At 44.9% G+C, this 20,349-nt stretch overlaps 1 protein-coding gene across 1 annotated transcript in view; it reads left to right on the top strand.

Annotated features, from left to right (window-relative positions):
• PRKCE (protein kinase C epsilon) overlaps window positions 1-20,349 on the top strand; it is a 3,007,622-nt gene that overhangs the window by 2,450,317 nt on the left and 536,956 nt on the right. The window contains exon 11 of the mRNA XM_044059920.1: window positions 15,055-15,209. Coding sequence (XP_043915855.1) covers window positions 15,055-15,209 — 155 coding nt within the window. The remainder of the gene's footprint in view (window positions 1-15,054; window positions 15,210-20,349) is intronic.

Below are 20,349 nucleotides of genomic sequence, written 5' to 3'. Positions count from 1 at the left end.
CTTTACAACAAAAGGAAGAAACTGTTGCAGAAAAGAGGAAAATCCCACGATGCAAAAAATTCCTTGCCAACCTCAGTAAAGCTGAGATCCCTCGTAAAATCCTCCAAAGCTAGCTACGAAAATAAAATTGCCAAAGATTCCAAAGACAACCACAAGGCATTCTATAACTATGTCAAGAATCTAAATGGCAATGCTCAGATCTGCTCTGAGCTACAACAGAACGGCATTAAATATACTGATCCCAAGGATATTGCCAATATTCTGGAAGATCAATTCAGTGCAACTTCACCCTCCTCTCACCCCCTAAACAGCCCATCTCAATACTGGAAGATTGCCAAATTCCGGTAATAATGACCACACAGGTAAAAAATGCACTCTCCAAAGCTAAGAATACCAGATGACATTCCGGGCTGTGTACTACATGAACTACAAAATGAATTGGCACCTCACCTAAGGGTCATGTTTAATCATACCCTCACCTCAGGCTTTGTGCCCACTGAATGGTGCACAGCTACAGTTATCCCACTCCACAAGGGGGGGTCCACCTTGGATCCTGGGAACTACTGCCCCATTAGTCTGATGAGCCTAATTTGCAAGGCCATGGAACATGTTATCGTGGAACTTATAAACAAATATATTGGCAACCTTCAAACACTGGACCCCATCCAGAATGGGTTCGTGAAGGGCCTATCTTGTCTCCTGAACCTGACTGACTTCTTTGAATCAGTCTCCAGAGCCGTGGATGAGGGTAAGGCAGTCCACACAGCCTAGCTGGACCTTGCCAAGACCTTTGACACCATCCCCCACTCTGGAATCATAAATAAACTTACTAAGCTGGGCATTAATCCCTACGTCACTCGATGGGTTGCCAACTAGCTTACTGACAGAACCCACACTGTAAAAGTAGCTGACTCCAAATCCAGCTCCAGACAAGTGACAAGTGGAGTACCTCAGGGTTCAGTCTTGGGGTCGCTCTTGTTTGGCTTCTACTTCTGTGAAGTACAGGCCAACACTAAGTGACTCTGACTAACAAAGTTTCCAGATGGCTGCAAACTGGGAGGCATTATTGAATCCCCAAATGATGTGGATACTCTACAAAAGGGCCTTACAGAAACATATGCTTAGTGCTAGAGCCATGGGCTCAAGCTCATTGCCAAGAAATTTATAGTTATCCACATTGGGGAAAAACATTAACCCATGAATTACCACATAGGTGGCAGTACACTAAACACCGAAAGTGTGATAAGAGACCTAGGGACACAGGTGGACAGTGGTCTCACCTTCAATAACCACATTGCCACAACAGTCAGGAAATCCTTCTATGTGGCACACCTCATCACTAAGGGCTTTTCATCCAGAAAAAAGGAGGTCATTGTCCCACTGTACTCATCCCTCATTAGACCCATTTTAGAATACAACACCCCATTTGGTCTGTACCTCTCAAGACATCTGCAACAACTGGAAAGGCCGCAGAAATACGTCACTAAAAGAATCACAGGCCTAAAGCAGATGCCCTATGCTGACCACCTTAAAAACTCCAGCTATACTCTGTAGCATATCGTCTACTCAGAGGCGATCTCTGCTTAACATACAAGGCCATGTGAAACCCAGAGCTGTTGGACATGCTACACTTAAAGAAATCCCAATCCCTCAAAGCCACATGCTCCAGGGGTCTAAACCTTGTCATCACAATAAACAAAACATGCTGGAGGGATAGGTTCTTGACCCAGATTCTCCCCAGACTCTGGAATAGACTGCCCATACATGTCAAGCCGAGCGCCTCCTTGGCCCTCTTCAAAATGAACCTTGACAATTGGATGGGAGAAAGGAAATTCACCCCGGGGATCACATCAGTTGCCCTGCTAGACAGGAGTCCAGGGAAGTAAATAGTGTGGGAAGAAATAGCCAGGGAATTGTTATGGCTAGGCTTGTATAGGTCCTAGGGCCGATAGCCTAGTACCAACCTATGAACCTATGACATCAGACAGCATGCTTCAGTATGCCAGTGGGGGTTGTAGTGAGTATGAATGTGGTCATATGCATCATACACCACACACACAGACATGGTTGCCAGTACTGACATGCATGTGTGCACTGCTTCATGGGTGTGTTGTGGTTGACGGTGCCAGATGGCTGCACAAGGCTAGGTGATGGGTATACCTTGGCATCAAGCCACATGACAATGGTCTGCATTGTGGCTCAGGAGTGTAGTGTCTGGAGTTGCCCACGCAGGTGGGTGTTGTATTCACCATCCAGTCACCTGGGTGACTATTGCATGTGGCCAACACTGTGCATTGCTTGCCATGTATGTGTTCCTTAGTCCATAATATGGACAGTGTGTGGGATGTGCACACCTCCCACATGTATGTACAGTGACATGTGGAACTGTACCTGGGGTGTCTGGCCCATGTTGTGTACACAGATCGTTATCATCAGATGTGCCAGTCCTGGCCTCATGTGGCGGGAACTGTTCATGAACAGCAGGTTTGCCCTGCACCTACATTGATAGTACGATACTGGTATTCCCTGGTGTCAGTGGCATTTGTCCATACAGGGCTTGTGTTTCAGGCATGTTATATCCTTTGTGGGTCACATTTGATGGCACCACAGGTGTTGCAGGCGTCCAGTGGGGAACATGGGGGAGGTGCACTGTCAGCATGTATATGTCTATTGGACTGATGAACAGGGTGCCATGCCCTCTGTAGCCCACTGCAATCACACCATGGTTACTATCAGTGGGCAATATGCAGGGTACTACCAACATAGTGGCTGTTGTCTAGACAAGTGTGTGTGTGTGTGTGTGTGTGTGTGTGTGTGTGTGTGTGTGTGTGTGTGTGTGTGTGTGTGTGTGTGTGTGTGTGTGAGACATTGGTTGAGAGTGTACCCTGGGTAATACAAGGGTTGCTAATGTTGTTCACCTGGCATTGATGTTACATTTAGGGGTATGGATTTGCACCCCAGCCTCTTGGGTATTTCACATCTGTTATCCCTGTATGGCGTACATTGTGACATATACTTGGCCCACCATATAAGAAGTTTGCAAAACCCATTCCACATTGAGTCCAGTTGTTACACACTCACAACCACTGCCACACAGGATACGAATTACAAACACACACACACACACACACACACACACACACACACACACACACACACACACACACACAGCTGTCATGTCTGGGATTAAAACTCCTACCCAATTAGTATATTACACTATAGCACTACACAGTTATAGGACGCGCCATGGAGATTACTGGAGTTCTCCTTCTCCAAAGGTGTATTTCACAGTGAATGACATCAGCAGGATTGCCAAAGTAGGGCATTTGAATTGTAGTGAGTGTGACTAGCCTAAAATGCATTGCTCCCTACACAAACATCGAAACACACACAAAACATCCACAACTGCCATGTGTAGGGATAGAACCCCCTACCAGAGTTCTATATCACACTACAGCATGATGCTGTTATAGGACGCACCATGATGATTACTGGAGTGCCCCTTCCCCAAAGGTGTATTTCACAGTGAATGACATCAGCAGGATTGCCAAAGTAGGGCATTTGAATTGTAGTGAGTGTGACTAGCCTAAAATGCATTGTTCCCTACACAAACATAGAAACACACACAAAACATCCACAACTGCCATGTGTGGGGATAGAACCCCTACCAAAGTTTTATATAACACTACAGCATTATGCTGTTATAGGATGCACCATGGAGATTTCTGGAGTGCCCCTTCACCAAAGGTGTATTTCACAGTGAATGACATCAGCAGGATTGCCAAAGTAGGGCATTTGAATTGCAGTGAGTGTGACTAGCCTAAAATGCATTGCTGTCTAAACACACACACACACACACACACACACACACACACACACACACACACACACACACAATTGCCAAGTCTGGGATTAGAACTCCTACCTAACTAATTTATCACACTACAGCAGTACGCAGTTATAGGAAATGGTACGGAGATTACTGGGCTACAACCCTCCCAGAGGTGTATTTCTTGGTGGATGACATCAGCAGGCTTTCCAAAGTAGAGCCTTTAAATTGTAGGGTGTGTTCATAGGTTCATACTAGGCTATCTGCCCGAGGGCATTTACAAGCCTAGCCCATAGTTTTGTGGCTTACGCCACCCCTTTAGTATGGGGAACTATACCCATTATTTTGCTGTGCCTCTGTCGAGCAGTGACACTGAGGTAATCCCTGGGGTATATCTGCGATCTCCCATCCATTGGTCAAGATTTCTCTTGAACAAGGCCAGCGAGGTGCTCTGCCTCACATATACCGGGATTTTGTTCCACAGCATAGGGAGTCTTTGGGTGATGAATCTATCCCTCCAGCACGTCCTATTAATAGCCGTGTCGAGGTTTAAGTCTCCCCTTGTGGCTCTGACGGATCTAGATTTTTGAGGTGAAGCATATTCATCAAATCTGGGTTTGACATGGCCTTGTATGTTAGGCAAAGGTCACCTCTGAGCAAGCGGTAGCGACTGAATAGAGCTGGAGTTCTTTCAGTCGGGCAGCATAGGACAGATGTTTGAGACCCTTTATCCTTTTGGTGAGGAACTTTTGTGGCCTCTCCAGCTGCTGCAAGTGTCGGGTCAGATACATTCGAATGGGGCATTGTACTCAATCATTGGTCTGATGAGTGATGAGTATAGGGAGACTATGACCTCCCTTGATCTAGATGAGAATCCCTTCATGATAAGGTGGGCAATGTAGAAGGTCTTCCTAACTACTTTAGCTACATGGGTGTCGAATGACAGACTACTATCAACCTGGGTCCCCAGGTCCCTGATAACTTCTTCTGTGCTCAGTGGATTGCCACCTATTTGGTAGCTAGGGGTAACCTTGTTTTTCCGAAGGGTATGACTATGCATTTTTGGCATTTAACTTTAGGCCATGGCTCTGGCACCAGTTATCCATTTCTGTGAGACCCTTCTGAAGGATATCTGTGTCAGATGTGTTTTCTACTATGGTGCCCAGTTTGCAGTCATCTGCAAACTTTGTCAGCCATAACCCTCCTGTGTTTGCTTGTACTTGAAAAGTAGATGCCAAACAAGAGTGGGCCCAGGACTGAGCCCTGTGGTACACCACTTGTGACAGGCTTTGAGTCTGACTTGGCGCCAGCAACTCTGACCCTGTGGGTTCTGTCACTCAGCCAGTTTGCAACCCATCTTGTGATGTATGGGTTAACATTTAAGCTGATGAGTTTTTCAATGATACCCGAGTGGGGTATTGTATCGAAGGCCTTCGCCAGATCAAGGTAGGCTGTATGGACTGCCTTTCCCTCATCAATGGCTTTGGTGACTGTTTGAAAAGTCAACCAAGTTTAGAGGGCATGATCTGCCTTTGACAAAGCCAAACTGGGATGGATCCAAAGTCTGCAAATTCCCTATGTCTTTATTTATGAGGTCCATTATGATCCTCTCCATGGCTTTGCAGATAAGGCTTGTCAAGCTAATGGGCGGTAATTTCCAGGGTCGGTGGAGGCACCGCCTTTGTGAAGTGGGACCACAGTTGCAGTGCGCCACTCCTGGAGTGCGTATCCAGAGGTAAGACTATGATTAAACAGCTGTCCTAGCTGTGGGTTTAATTCCTCATTGAGTTCATGGAGCACACAGCCTGGGACACCATCAGGTCCCATGGATGCTGTGTGTTTTGCTTTGGAGAGAGCAGTTCTCACTTGGGCGTTGGAGATGTTTGGGGGCTGCAATCGCTTGGTATAGATATCTCTCCTTTTGGGGAGGAAGAAGTTTGCACTGAACCTGTCAGCCAGTATGTTGGCAATGTCTGTAGGATCAGTAATCTTCACATCATTTTGAACTAGTTCTGAACATATCTGGGAGTTTCCTCCCAGGTTTCTAACATAGCTAAAGAAGGCCTTATGATTGTCTTTTGAGTCTTTAGCTATTTTTCTCTCAAAATTTGCTTTGGATGATTTTATGAGAGCTCTTAGTTTTTTACTTATAGTGATCAAGGGTGTCTTACCTTTTAAGGATTTTGCTCTATCTTGTAGTAGCTTTCTCCTTTTGTTGTAAAGTTTGTTTATGGCTGGGGTCCACCAGACTGGACGCTTGCCTTTGGTACAAAGAGTCTTTGTTTTGCTTGGGATTGCCTTATCCATGCAGTCCTGCAGGTGCTGGTAGAAGGCATTTGTAAGTGATTCAGCGGCTTGAGTACTGTTTTCCACGCTCGGGGCCTTAAAGGAGACCACACTAGTCTTTAGAAGTGTGAAGTCGGCTTTCGAGAAGTTCTTTACTGTGGTCTTTTTATTTTAGGTGGGGTGGGATGAGGACCTCCAGCGAGATTAGTTTGTGATCTGATCTCACCAGTGAGGGGTATACTTCGGTGTTGAACATTGTGCTCCCATGTTCGTGATGATGAGATCAAGTATGTTTTCTCCTCTTGTGGGGATGGTGACTAGTTGTTCCATGGCATTTGAGTTTATGAATTCCAGGAACTTTTGGGCTAGGGTGTTTGGGCTTGAGTAGTGTTCCCAGTCTATATTAGGGTAATTGAAGTCACCTAGTATGATGGTGTTTGGTGATACATTTATCCCCTCTAGTGTTTTCAGGAAGGCCATGTGAGGTTCCTGAGTTTGTGAGGGTGGCCTGTAACATGCTACAATTTGCAGAGCAGTCTTGCCTATGGTTAATTGCACATGGATGGTCTCCGATGCATCGTGCGTTGCCACCAGTCTTGAGGTGTGGGTGTCCTTGATGAATATGGATACCCCCCCTCCTTTCTTGGTATTGTCCGGATTTTGGGGCCGGAACGCATGATATGAGGTAAAACCCGATAGTGCTGGGGTGCTCTCAGGAGCCTTGAACCAGGTTTCTGTCACAGCACAGACATCGATGTTCTCCATACTGAGAAGGGCCTCGAGTGCGTGCATTTTGAGATTTAGACTTCTGGCATTGAGCAGCATTACCCTTAGTTTTTTCCTTTTTGTGTTCTAGGGTGGTAGGTTTAGAATTTGAGCCTTGCCTAAAAAGGCACTATGGGGTGGCAAGAGCCTTTGCCAATATCCGGAATCCCAGGGGTGACAGGTGCAAGCCGTCCCTTGCGAAGCAGCGTGGCTTGTCCAGCATGTCATCCCAGGCAGACAGACATTGGATCCCCTTTGAATGACACCAGAGTTTAAGCCAATTGTTAAAGCTGATCATCTTATCTCTGTATTGTGGCATCATTCTTGGTGAGGGTATGATACTGCTCAAGGTCAGGGTCATACTTGCCTGGGCTACATAATCAGAGAGCTCTTCAATGTCTCTTTTCATGTAGTCCAAGGAGGTACATCTCAGGTCGTTTACACCAGCGTGGACTATGACTGAGTCGTATTTGTACCTGCTGTTGAGAGACCTGAGTGCTTGCGTTATGTGGCGGATTCTAGCGCCCAACAGGCAACTTACTGTGACCTTCTCCTTACTCAGTCTGGTGAGCGGGACGTCAGTGTGTCTGACTATGGAGTCACCAATGACTAGTGTGTCTGGCATTGTGTTTGGCCTTAAGGGCTGTGACTGTTTGACACTTTGACTGTGAGGTCTATGTGTTGCAGGTGTTGTGTTCTGAGGTGGTGGTTGTTTGGGTGTCTGCTTTGGTGGCCTCTGCTGTTTTGGTAGATTTTTGATCAGAGCCTCCGAGTATGTCTTTTTGTGTTTATGTGTATGATTTGAGGTTGTGATGGTACTATGTGAGACTGGGTCTATAGTGTGTGTGGTAACCTTTTCCTCCTGACTGGTCTTGCCAGTCCTATGTTGAGAGAGCTCAGCCTCCAGTTTGGCCGTATAGTTGCATCTCTCGCATGTATTTGTGTTTTGTGGGAGGAGGAGAGGGTTGTCTGTGTACATGAGGCAATTGTAACATTGCCTCAATATTCCCAGGTTCACCAGCTGAGCAGGAGAGGACACTAGCAACTGATCCCTCGACATGCTAGAAGGACTAGACAAAGAAACTTTAAAAGAGATTCCGGGGACGTGGGTGACCAAGAAATGGGGTTTGCCTTTTTGGGGTGCTATCTATAAGAGTGCCGTATCAAGGTAATAAGTACTGTAGGAGCAAGTGCTAGGTTTAACAGATAGATAATAGTCTACTTAGAGTCAAGTAGAGATGATCTTTTTAGTTATAGGATACGCTGATTAGATCAGTAGTATAGTTCGAGGAAGGTAGTTTCAAGGAAAATTTGAAGAGTGGACTTTAGGTAGCCGAATAGTTTAAACCTGCTTAACCGGCGCTGCCCTAGTGTGCAACAGTGGCAACTCCGCTAAATCGCTAATGCGCGCTAAAGCGTGCTTTATAGCAGGGGCTGGAAAAGACAGGAAATGACCCAAAATGGCCAATAAACTACAAGTTACTGCCTTAAACCACTCCTCTGAGGACAAACAGGCAGCTCAGTACTCCCTACTCCCAATAGTGAGTAAAGAAACTACCCCTTGACCAAACAAGGAAAATGGAGAAACACAGGAACCAAGACAAAGCCCAGGGATCAGCAAATCTGATCACTGGAACAAACTATTAGGAAAGTATGGAAAACAAGAGTATTCTTTTTGTTTTTCAAGTTTTTTTTCAGATAGGCAGAAAATACAATAAATGCTGTGTTTTTCAACTAATTGCTATCAAAAGCTAGTACACTTGAGTGTATTAGCCTGTTGTTTAACTTTTAAGCAAAACTTAAACAAGCAAGTGCAACAAACAATTCAAGCTATTAAAACAGTAAAAACAGGTAATAGCAGAATAAAACAGGCAGAAATAGCAATCGAAAGGCTTAAAAAGTCGAAAATGCAGAAAAAAATACTTAGAATCTGGAAAGTTTGTCTTTTCTGGTCTCTGCTGCTCTAGGAACTCTGCTGGACACCACGAGGTGACTACCCTAAAAAGCATTGCTCTGTGCACAGAGTCGGACAGACACACACACACACACTTGCCAAGTCAGGGATTAGAACTCCTACCTATTTTATCACACTACAGCAGTATGCAGTTATAGCACGCGTGACAGAGATTACTGGGCTACAACTTTCCCAGAGGTGTATTTCTAGGTGGATGACATCAGCAGCCTTGCCAAAGTAGAGCATTTGAATTGTAGGGAGTGTGACTACCCTAAAAAGCATTCCTCTCTACACAGACAGACACACAAACACACACACACACACACACACACACACACACACACACACACACACACACACACACACACTCTGTTGCCATGTCTGGGATTGGAACTCCTGTCTAACTAGTTTATCACACTACAGCAGTACGCAGTTATGGGATGCGCCACTGAGATTACTAGGCTACAACTCTCCCAAAGGTATATTTCACAGTGAATGACCTCAGCAGGCTTGTCATAGTAGGGGCTATGGGGAGAGCAGTGTGTGTGTGCATGGGCCATAACCCATTCATCTAGAGGTTGACTCACCACATGCAGGCACACACACAGATTTCACAGGTACGTGTATAGAGCTGCTAGATGACTACTTCCTTGTACAATCATGTTGCACAGCTAGCACGTTCACCATGTAGTCTGTAGTGCTGACAGATACCGGTGGCTAGTACTTACAGTGAGTGACATCTGAACCTCATGTGGTTGTGGACCTTTGACTGTGTGCTGGGTAGGACAGGCCTGGATGGCTCCTTGTCACAGTCACCCTCTTCCACACATCTGTGTACGTCTACCTTTAGCTTATTATAGTGTGTTGTCCTTAGATATATGTCTGTATTCCTATCCACTGTGTGTGCAAAGCATGTGTGGTGCATACTGAGGAGTGGCTGCACTAACATCTGTGACTGCCAGATATGTCTGTTCCACTGGTGTTTGCAGACATGGCCTTTATGTGTTTAAGTGTGTGAACATGCCCAGTATGACCTTTCAGTATGTTGTTGACTGACATTGCCTTCATTTCTCTAAGTGTGTGAGCATGCCCTGTATGCCCATTTGTATTGAATGTTTAGATAGAGTCCAAATAGTTTGTACTGCAGTGCTGACCTTTGTGTTGTACACCTACAGGTAGCATACTGTTTCTGCAGGGTATCCATTGATCATTTAGCATTGATTGTTACTACATTTCTACATAGGATGGGGGGGGGGGCACACCTGACCATTTCTACATAGGATTGGGGGAGGCACCTGACTGTTACTACATTTCTGCTTTGGATGGGGGGGCACACTTGACTATTTCTACACAGGATTGGGGGTGCACACCTGACTGTTACTACATTTCTAAGTAGGATAGGGGGGCACACCTGACACTTGTACACATTTGCTATGACTGTACTGGTATGTCAGTTACTCCATTTCATTCTGTTTTCTTACCTATCATGCTGACTAGAAGCATACCAGTGTACTACAGATCTTAGCTTTGATTTACCTACATATTAGTTTCTGACTTCCTACCCTTCAGAACTAACGTCCCACTGCCTGACCTGCTGTAGTATGTCTGTGTAGGCCTGGGGAGGTTACCCATAGGCATTATTCAGTGGCCATAGCACAGCCTTTGTTTGTGTTTGTCTACACCTGTCCTGCTGGCTGTGACTGTTGTTGGGTATGTGAACCCCCCTGACTGGCATGTGTGAGTCACTTACTTTGTGGGTGTCCCAGTATTGAGGGTGGTGCTGCAGGGCTGCCTATGTTGGATACACATAGTACACTCCCTGCACATGGTTGAGCACAGGTAGTGTCATGTTTGGCATCCCTTTTACTGTATGTGAGAGTCAGAGAGAGAGGTGTTATTCCCTGGGTCCCTCCTGTGTCACTGTATGTGCTATGCGTTGCCTCTTTGCCAAGGCCAGGGCATACTGGGCATGCCTCCTTCTGCCTACTTGGGCAGGCTCAGGTTGCTCTTCCTCCAAGTCACTGTGTGCCTTTGCAGGCCTTGGCAATGGTGGGGGGCTGTGTGGCCCTGCCCCATGCTGTTCATGCTGCAGCTGTTTCCGCAGGATCATATTGTGTAGCATGGCACATACAAGGACAATTTGGGTACATGTAGCTGGTGAGTACTGCAAGGCTCCACTGGATGTGTCCAGGCACCGGAACTGTGACTTGAGCATCCCAAACACATGCTCTACAATAATTCTTGTCTGTGCGTGTGCCTCATTATGGAGTTCTTGTTCGGGTGTGTGTGCATTTCTGATGGGTGTCATTAGCCACGGCTCCAGTGCTTATCCAGCATCCCCCACTAGGTGACTGTGAGGGATGTCCCCATTGGCAAATCTCTGGTACAGTTACGTCAGATGCCAGATGTGGGGATTGTGATAACTTCCAGGGCAGCCAGCACACACATTCATTATTTTGCCCTGGGAATCGCACATGACCTGGCAGTTGATGGAGGGGAAGCCCTTGCGGTTGATGTAGACCCTACCCCACACACCTGGTGGTGCTTTGATGTATATGTGTGTGCAGTCTATAGCACCCACTACCTCAGGGTATTCTGCTTTTTGGTGGAACAGTTGCATATTGCTGGCCAACGCCTCACGGGTGTTAGGGAAATATATGTGTTCACCGACATGTGCTGACATGTCATCCAGGAACTGGTGGAGTACCCTGGATGCTGATGCCTGTGAGATCTCCATCATATCCCCAGTTCGCTTTTGGAAGGTACCTTTAGCTAGTATTCTTAGGCCTACACATACCTTGGTATCCAATGGGATGGGTTCCCCTCTATTAGTTCTGTGTATGAGGCGTGGCTGGCACAGCTCAACAATTTGCTGTAGGAGGTCCCGTCCACTCCACTATCTCCAGCTCATGTAGCCCCTGGTAGGTTACCCTGGCTCTGTACACACTTCTCCGTCTCTTCACTGTGGGTTGGTCGACAGCACTCACATCCTCACCTCCCTCAGCCTCTTCCACACCGCGTTTTAAAGGAAGAAATAAAAAGTTAAACCAAAAAACAGTGGGGTAGGGTCTACATCAACTGCAAGGGCTTCCCCTCCATCAACTGCCAGGTCGTGTGTGATTCCCAGGGCATAATAATGAATGTGTGTGCTGGCTGCCCTGGAAGTTATCACAATTCCCACATCTGGCATCTGACGTAACTGTACCAGAGATTTGCCAATGGGGACATCCCTCACAGTCACCTATGTTGTATGATAGCTATTGCAGCCCCTGTCATTTTGCTGTTGTCAGTGTTAAAAGTTCCCTGCTTGTTTACACCAGTGGTGTAGAGTGTGGGAAAAACTAGAGGGGAAGGTGTTTGCATAGTTTATAGTAGTGTACTGGGCTGGGCTGATCTGCTGCCTGTGTAATTGGCTGATTCTGATACATTTCACCTGCCAGCTATGCTAGTTCTCTTAGATTACCTTCCTATTGCTGTTTTCCCTTCCCATTGCCTTCCTGTTTTAGCCCAGGGGCACTCGGCGCCACTCAAACAGAGTGCTCAAATGTGCACAGAGCTGCTGTTTCCTGGTTTAACTTTTTATTTCTTCCTTTAAAACGCGGTGTGTGGTGCACACACCCACTTAGGCAATGTACAGAGTGCTAGGCAGAGTCAGACACACCCCCTTGCTTAGCTGTGCTTAGCTAGGAGCAAACCTGAGCCACAGGGCTCCAATCTGCTTACAGTATGCCTGACACACACCCCCTGTGATGTCAGCTAACTCCTAGGCTTGCACCAAGTTATTTCTACTCTTACACTGTTGGGACCTAACTAGCATGCTGGGGAAAACTGGGATTCACTATCATTCCCCTCATTTACATAGGATTGATTGCTAATGCATAGTTACATGTCTCACACTGAGCCTCCCCCCTTAGCAACCACTACTCACTGGCCATGTTGTCTTCTGCCTGCCATTGACTTGCATGGCAGAATAGTGATTTTAGTTAGAATGCTTATTTTAGGTTCTTTTGTTATCCCCCCGATCCCATTTGCACGCTGCTGCCCTACGCTTAAACAGCCGAGATCAGCTAAAAAAAATAAAAGTTGATTTTTTTTATTTTTTATGTTGTTTGCAATGCCAATGGCCTTATACTTGGCCATTGGCATGCTTCCTGACTGATATGCAGCCTTTATTTGTAGCTGTCACGGCTCCATTTTTTTATTTTGCAGAAATGTACTCCGTTACTAACAGAGTACAGTTCTGCAGATTGCACTAGTCCTGCACGACTGGTTGCAAGCTTCGTGGATCACAAATTCATGTCATTTGCATGGATTTCTCCTGCAAATGGGGTGATTTGCATACAGAGGCTTAGTCCGTGCAGGACTAGTGCAGGAGCGCTCATGCACGCCCCTGCAGGCAGTTCCTGGATCACACGGCAGACATATTGCCTGCTAGAGCTCCTGCACTGATCCTGCATGCTGTGCAAGGCATACAGAATCCGGAGGAGTGTGCATTCCCATCGCTTTGCTCCTAAATAGAGCAGTAATGTTTCCCTTTGAATTGCTCAATTGCACAATTTCTGTCATGCTGTATATTAGCCATGTGACTGGACTGCTACATTTGCACGTGGTGATACCCAGCAGGACTATTATACCGTTATGTGGTGGAGCCTTCCTACCTCTGTAAAAGTTTTGCCTTTGACTCACACTCTCATAGTGCAAAGAACAATCTTGCTAGGAACAGCGATGTGCAGTTATGCAGGAAATACCTCCCATACCCCATCTAGTTTGTGTAATAAATGAAAAAGAAGGGAAAATCAGTTACCTTAACTTATTTCCTTAAATATGCAGTATTCCATATACATATGTGTATGTTTACATACTCACACTTAGAGATATGCACACAACAAATTATGTAAACATAAAGGTATATGGCGATGAAATGCTTTCCAGTAGGACCATTTATCTACATCCTACATGTTGAGTCCCAGTTGTCAAAGGAGCTGTCTTGCTGATTGTTTCCATCAGTTTGTAACTGGGACTCTGTTATATCTTTTTATTTATTTTGAGGTCTTACCGCAAAGGAGTTTGGGAAATAACCTGTTTTCCACTATTGTAGCTGTTTCCTCTCTCTGTCTCTCTGTTGTGTAATCTTGGAATTATCTTTTGCCTTTTTTTTGAGAATAGCTGTCTCAGCCATTTGCAGGTAGTTCGTCATAGCTGATCAGATCAGAAAGCTGGTATCAGTGAACAGTTCTGGCAGTGTTAGTGGTTCAGCAAGTTACATGTTTTCCTCTGATGCTGGGAAAGCAGTGGGTCACATTCCTACAAAATTTGCAGAGATTCCTGCACCAGTATTGGTGTTACCAAGAGATTTCACACCATAGTACGTATCATATAATGTAAGTCAGCTTTATAAGGATTCTTAATATCAGATGACCAATGTCACATTCTAAGTATATGCTGGTAAACATGTTTCCCCAAACTGTAGCTTACTCAATAAGAAACAATGCTAATCAAACCAGTAAAATCATTCCCTTTTCAATTTCTCTTGTGTTCTACATTCTGTATGTCTTTAAAATGCTAAATGACCTGAATTTCTTGCGAATATTGTATTACAGGATGGCATGTATATTTTTCCCCCTTTGGCCACATTTTTTTCTTTTCTTGTTTGCTTATTTTTGTTTTTAATTCAGTGGTTTGTTTTTCTTTCTGTAGACCATTGATTTGGGTTGACATTGTCTTTCGCTTCCAGTATACATACACACACATGCAAATATATATATATATATATATATATATCTACATCTGTATCTATCTAAATATATATGTGGGCGGCACAGTGGTGCAGTGGTTAACATTGTCACCTCACAGCAAGAGGTTCTCCGGTTCGATTCTTGGCTGGGTTGCCTTCTGTGTGGAGTTTGCATGTTCTCCCTGTGTTCGCGTGGGTTTCCTCCGGGTACTCCGGTTTCCTCCCACATTCCAAAGACATGCATCTGGAGCATTTCTCCCCGGGCCTCCACTGAAAACAGGCTCTATGGAACCTAGTCGGACATTCCCGGTCAACAAATGTTAAATAAAAATAAATAAATAAAATAAATATATATATATAGATAGATATACAGGTATAGATATATAGATATGTGTGTGTATAATGAAGGTTTATGTAAAGCAGTTTTTTTTAAATAATTTTGAAAGAAAACTGATGATGTTTTGTTTTTCCCCTAACTCTTTACAGGACCGCCTCTTTTTTGTCATGGAATATGTAAATGGAGGAGATCTGATGTTTCAAATTCAACGCTCAAGAAAGTTTGATGAAGCTCGGTCACGATTCTATGCTGCAGAAGTCACATCAGCTTTAATGTTCCTTCACCATCATGGCGTCATTTACAGGTAATTGTTCCACGTCCAGTCAATATTAGGTAGTAGGGGGAGATGTACACTGATTGAAGTCCAAATTCTTTCAGCCTCTTGGTAATGAAACTTTGAATTTACCTGTTTTTCACAGTTGGCTGATTGTAATTGTTGCCTTTTTTTCATTTAGAAATTCAGCTTTAAACAGATAGTTCCTCAGTGACTGGTAATATATATATATATATATATATATATATATATATATATATATATATATATATGACAGTTTTACACTGTAGAACAGATCTAGTGGCTTCATTCTTATGTATTCTTGGATCACTACATTCTCATTTTTTGTATTGTCAAAGATGTAATTTTATCTGCAGCAGATGGTATTCGTAGTTTGCTTGTCTAGGATGCTTCCAGTCTTTTGAGTGGGACCCATAATTGCAAAGCTTTTGTTCATACCATTGACACTGACAGTGATATCTGCATGTAATTAAATGATGTTCATGATACTCATCACTGCTGCAGTAGCCTTGGCTATATAGATTATATCCTGCCAAAGATATAACAGCCAACCAGCTTCCGAAGCTTCAGAGCACCTTCCACACGCCCAAACCATCAGTCAGTCAGCTCAAGCTGATCTGAATAAAAAGACAGCACCAAGCCCTTCAGAGCTTTCCAGATGATGAAGCGTGCATTCCTTTGAGACTTTTGGGGATAGATGGTCAGCTTATGCTGTTCCTTTTCTGGACAGGTAAGTTCCCTTTGGGGGAAAAAGCTTTCATTTTAAAAAATTGCTTTGTTTGATAAAACTTCCTGATCAGGAAAGTGATTTTAAAGCTAGGAGCATGTGTTTTAATGGGCTGCCATGAGACTCTGTTGTACTTTTAAATGAGAGCACTATTTTTTCCAGTCAGTTTAAAAGTTGTTTAAAGTATTTAAAAACATTTTTTTTCTGTGGAGAAGCTGTGTTTATTTAACTTTTGGCGACTAGCTAAGTGTTTTGAAGTACTTATTACTCTGTTTTTCTAGAAAAAAAAAAGACTTTTAAAGGCTTTACATTTTTATTGGCTTTTGCTGCTTGTTTTCCCTGTTAAGCAGTACCATTTTCGGCTTGTTCAGGGAACAAACTGTTCAACCCATGGTTGTCCTTCTTCCAGACACAAAAAGAAAAAAGTAAGTAAATAGCCTTTGCCAACACAGCAGGCTAGCAATTTGATTCAACCACAGGTGGGTGTATACCTCTCAACCTGGAAACATCAAAAATCTGGACAAGGCCCATGAAAAACAGGTACAAATCTGTATGCTGATTAACATACAATTTGCATACATAATTAAATAACCCCACCCACTCCAATGGAATTGTGGGTTACCAACTTTCAAACGCAAACTGAAGAACAGACTATATATATATATATATATAGAGAGAGAGAGAGAGAGAGTGAGCGAGAGAGCATGACAGTAGTGTAAGCCATGGGCATCTTACACAGCTTCTCGCACTTATGTTCAATTTCATTTTTTTTTTGGGGGGGGGGGACAAAAGGTCAAAAAACAGGGACACATTTTAAGCATTGCTTGTATAATTTTGGAAAGTTGCTAGAATAAAGTGTGTTACCACCATGTATTTCACTGCCAAGTCTTGAACCCAGGATGTGCACTACAGTCAGAGCAACATACCACAATGCCAAATCAGCAGTTCCCAGAAAGACAGGAAGACTGAAACTTAAATGACCATCATTTAGTGAATTCAATTCTCACTTCTCACCTTAGCTCTCAACCTCTTAGCACAAAAATCCTGGACAAAGCCAGTAATGGGGGAATACAGCCCCAATATAAGGACAACTTTCAAATACTGATCTTATACACCATTTCCCCACCAGCAGCTGACGCACACATACCAGTTCCCCACCAGCAGCTGACACACACACACCAGTTCCCCACCTGCAGCTGACACACACACACCAGTTCCCCACCTGCAGCTGACACACACACACACACACACACACACACACACACACACACACACACACACACACCAGTTCCCCACCAGCAGCTGACACACACACACACACACACACACCAGTTCCCCACCAGCAGCTGACACACACACACACACACATACACACACCAGTTCCCCACCAGCAGCTAACACACACACACACACCAGTTCCCCACCAGCAGCTAACACACACACCAGTTCCCCACCAGCAGCTAATACACACACACCAGTTCCCCACCAGCAGCTAACACACACACCAGTTCCCCACCAGCAGCTAACACACACACCAGTTCCCCACCAGCAGCTAACACACACACACCAGATGTTCATCGTGCATACAGCTGCAGTCATAACAGATGGGTTTTCCTGCCATCAGGCGGGTCCTCGGTCGGCCGAATTCCAAAGTCTAGGTCCAGCGTCGGTTGTCGTCGCTTCTTCCCTGACGTCAGTGCGACAGGGGTATAAAAGAACCAGCCGACGCCATTTTCTCCAGTCTTTCTTGCCGCTCGGTGCCCGAAGCAGAAGCAGTTCGCAAGTGCCGGTCGGCCAGCTCCTGAGATTATGAATATCTGCAACCGAAGTCTTCTTGAAAGCTAAGTACCCGTTGAAACTTTTCTTGCCTCAGACCGATGTCAGACAAAGTTAATAATTGTATTTCATGTGGGAAGCAAATACCGCATAAGGATTTTCATTCCCTCTGCATTCCTTGCTTAGGCCCAGACCACGACGTCTCGGCCTGCCGTTTTTGTGCTACATTCAACAAACGCACCATTAAGCATCGGCATTTGGCAAAAATTTAACTACATAATGTCATTGGATACTCCGACTCCAGTTTTGACTAAAAGACGCAAAGATAAGGACCAACACATGAGGTCCGCGGCCTCTACCAACACCACGCCAAAGCCGATTACAGGTGGTCCGGTTCTCAGCGAAATGCCTACGCAGCCCCTGACTACCGACGACACTTCATTGGCAGTGTCTTCTGTACCCGAGGTCGCAGGCTCTTCAGCCCACACCCCGACTACAGATACCGAAGCCACTCTTGGCGGTGAAACTCAGAGTTTAGACAGGTCTGCCTCCTCTCAAGGTGTCTTCAGGCCTTCCTCTTCTTTTTCCATCAAGGCTTTCACTAAGTCTAAGACAGCCATGCATTCTAAAAAACAAACCCCACAGGGCCCTTCTCAAGGCCCCATGCCTAAAATGCAGATGCTCAAAATGGCTGAAGACTTAATTTCTCTTATCAGGGGTTCTCAACCCCCCCCGGAAAAAAGGCCCAGAGTGGAGAAAGAATCCCCCTCCTCGGACCAGGCTTCCATTATTTCAGAACATTCCGATGACCAGGAACATTCATACTCCCCTTTTGAAGATTCTGATGCAGAGGAGTCCATTCCCTCTGTCTCCCCCCCTGAGGATTACTCTTTTGGGGAAACCTTGCATACCTTGAGGGAACACTTCCACTGCGAAGGTCAAGAGTACTCAGACTCCAAGAAAAGGCTTAGGGATTTTCTCTTGCTCCCTCAGCACAGGCCTCTGGCTATACCCCCTGTCTTAGATATCCTTGATGATGTGTATTCGGAGTCCTGCCTTAACCCAGAATCTTTACCTCCAGCCCCAGTCAAGCCTGACAGGTATTACCAGGTTCCTGACTCACACCAATTCCTATACAAAAGCCATGCGACTGACCCAGAAACTATCTCACAGGGCCCCAAGGGAATTAAGGCCTCCACTGCTAAAAATCCTTTACCTTCAGAGAGGGATTCCAGAGCTTTAGAAAGGTGGGGGAAAAAGGTATACACCTCGGCCACCTTATCCATGAGGGCGTTAAACTGCCAGTTCCATATGTTAAAGTACCAACAGTTTCTGTTATCACAGTTGAGAAGCAAAATGTCACAACCTGAACAACCAGATTTAAAGGAGTTGCAGGATTTGATACATAGTGCAGAACAAGTAGGTAAACATACCTTGCAATGTGGTTTTGATGCTTTAGAGGCCTCATGTAGAGCTGCTGTTACAGGATCAGTCATACGTAGACATGCTTGGCTCAAAGAGCAAACCTTACCAGATTATGTCAAAGCAAAATTACTGGATGCACCCCTGCAAAAAGATGTATTGTTTGGCGTTAAAGCTGAGGAGGTATTAAAGAAAATGGAGGAAAAGGCAAAATCAGTGCAAACAGTGAAAGATTTCCTACAGGTACAACCTCCACGTTTCAGTAGAAATTGGCCTTCAAAAAATTGGTCCTTTCCAGCCACGGACAGACCCCAAAGAGGTAGATACAGGCACCCGAGGGGTAGAGGGCAATCTCAAGGATCGTTTAGAGGCAGACAATGGCAAGCACCTACCCAAAGAGGTAGTGAGGACAGTTCACAGCCATTCAGAAAGCAGAACCAATGACTTTCCCCTTTGCATGCCAAGCAAGGCTCAAATGGCAGGACCTTTAGGCGGAAAACTGGCATTATTTTCGAAAAATTGGCATATTGTCACAAAAGACAAATGGATCCTGGACATTATAGACAGAGGCTACAGATTCCACTTTCACACCCTTCCAAAAATGAGAGGCATGCCAAACCTGCTACACAATCAAAGGGCAGAGGCACAAAAGCAAATTTCAGATCTCATAGACATGAAAGCTATTCAAGAGGTACCTGCACAAGAATAGGGTCAAGGTTTTTATTCCAGACTATTCCTGGTACCAAGGAAGGGCAAAGATTGGAGACCTATTTTGGACCTATCCATCCTAAACACATTTTTACTCGTGCCAAAATTCAAGATGCTCACATTACAGCAGCTTCTTCCCATGCTGGGCAAGGAGTCTTGGCTGGTAACATTGGACTTAAGGAGGCATACCTGCATGTCCCAATCAGACAAGATTGCAGAAGATACCTCAGATTTCTTGCAGGTTCAACACATTATCAATTCTCTGCATTGCCCTTTGGCTTATCTACTGCGCCCAGAGTGTTCACGAAATGCCTGGCATCAGTAATCGCCTACTGCAGACTTCAAGGGATACAAATATACCCATATCTGGACGACTGCCTGATCCAAGCGGACAGCAAGCACATACTTATGAAACATCTGGCATTTGTAATAATGTTGTTGAATTCTCTGGGATACACAGTCAACAAAAAGAAATCAAGGCTAATACCCTCTCAAAAAATAATTTTCCTGGGTGCC

This window comes from Protopterus annectens, chromosome 1.part0 (assembly GCF_019279795.1).
Source record: "Protopterus annectens isolate FY-2018-M chromosome 1.part0, PAN1.0, whole genome shotgun sequence".
In the NCBI taxonomy this organism is placed as follows: domain Eukaryota; kingdom Metazoa; phylum Chordata; order Ceratodontiformes; family Protopteridae; genus Protopterus; species Protopterus annectens.
Note: the sequence above shows the minus strand (reverse complement) of the source record. Positions and strands in the feature narration are given on the sequence as shown.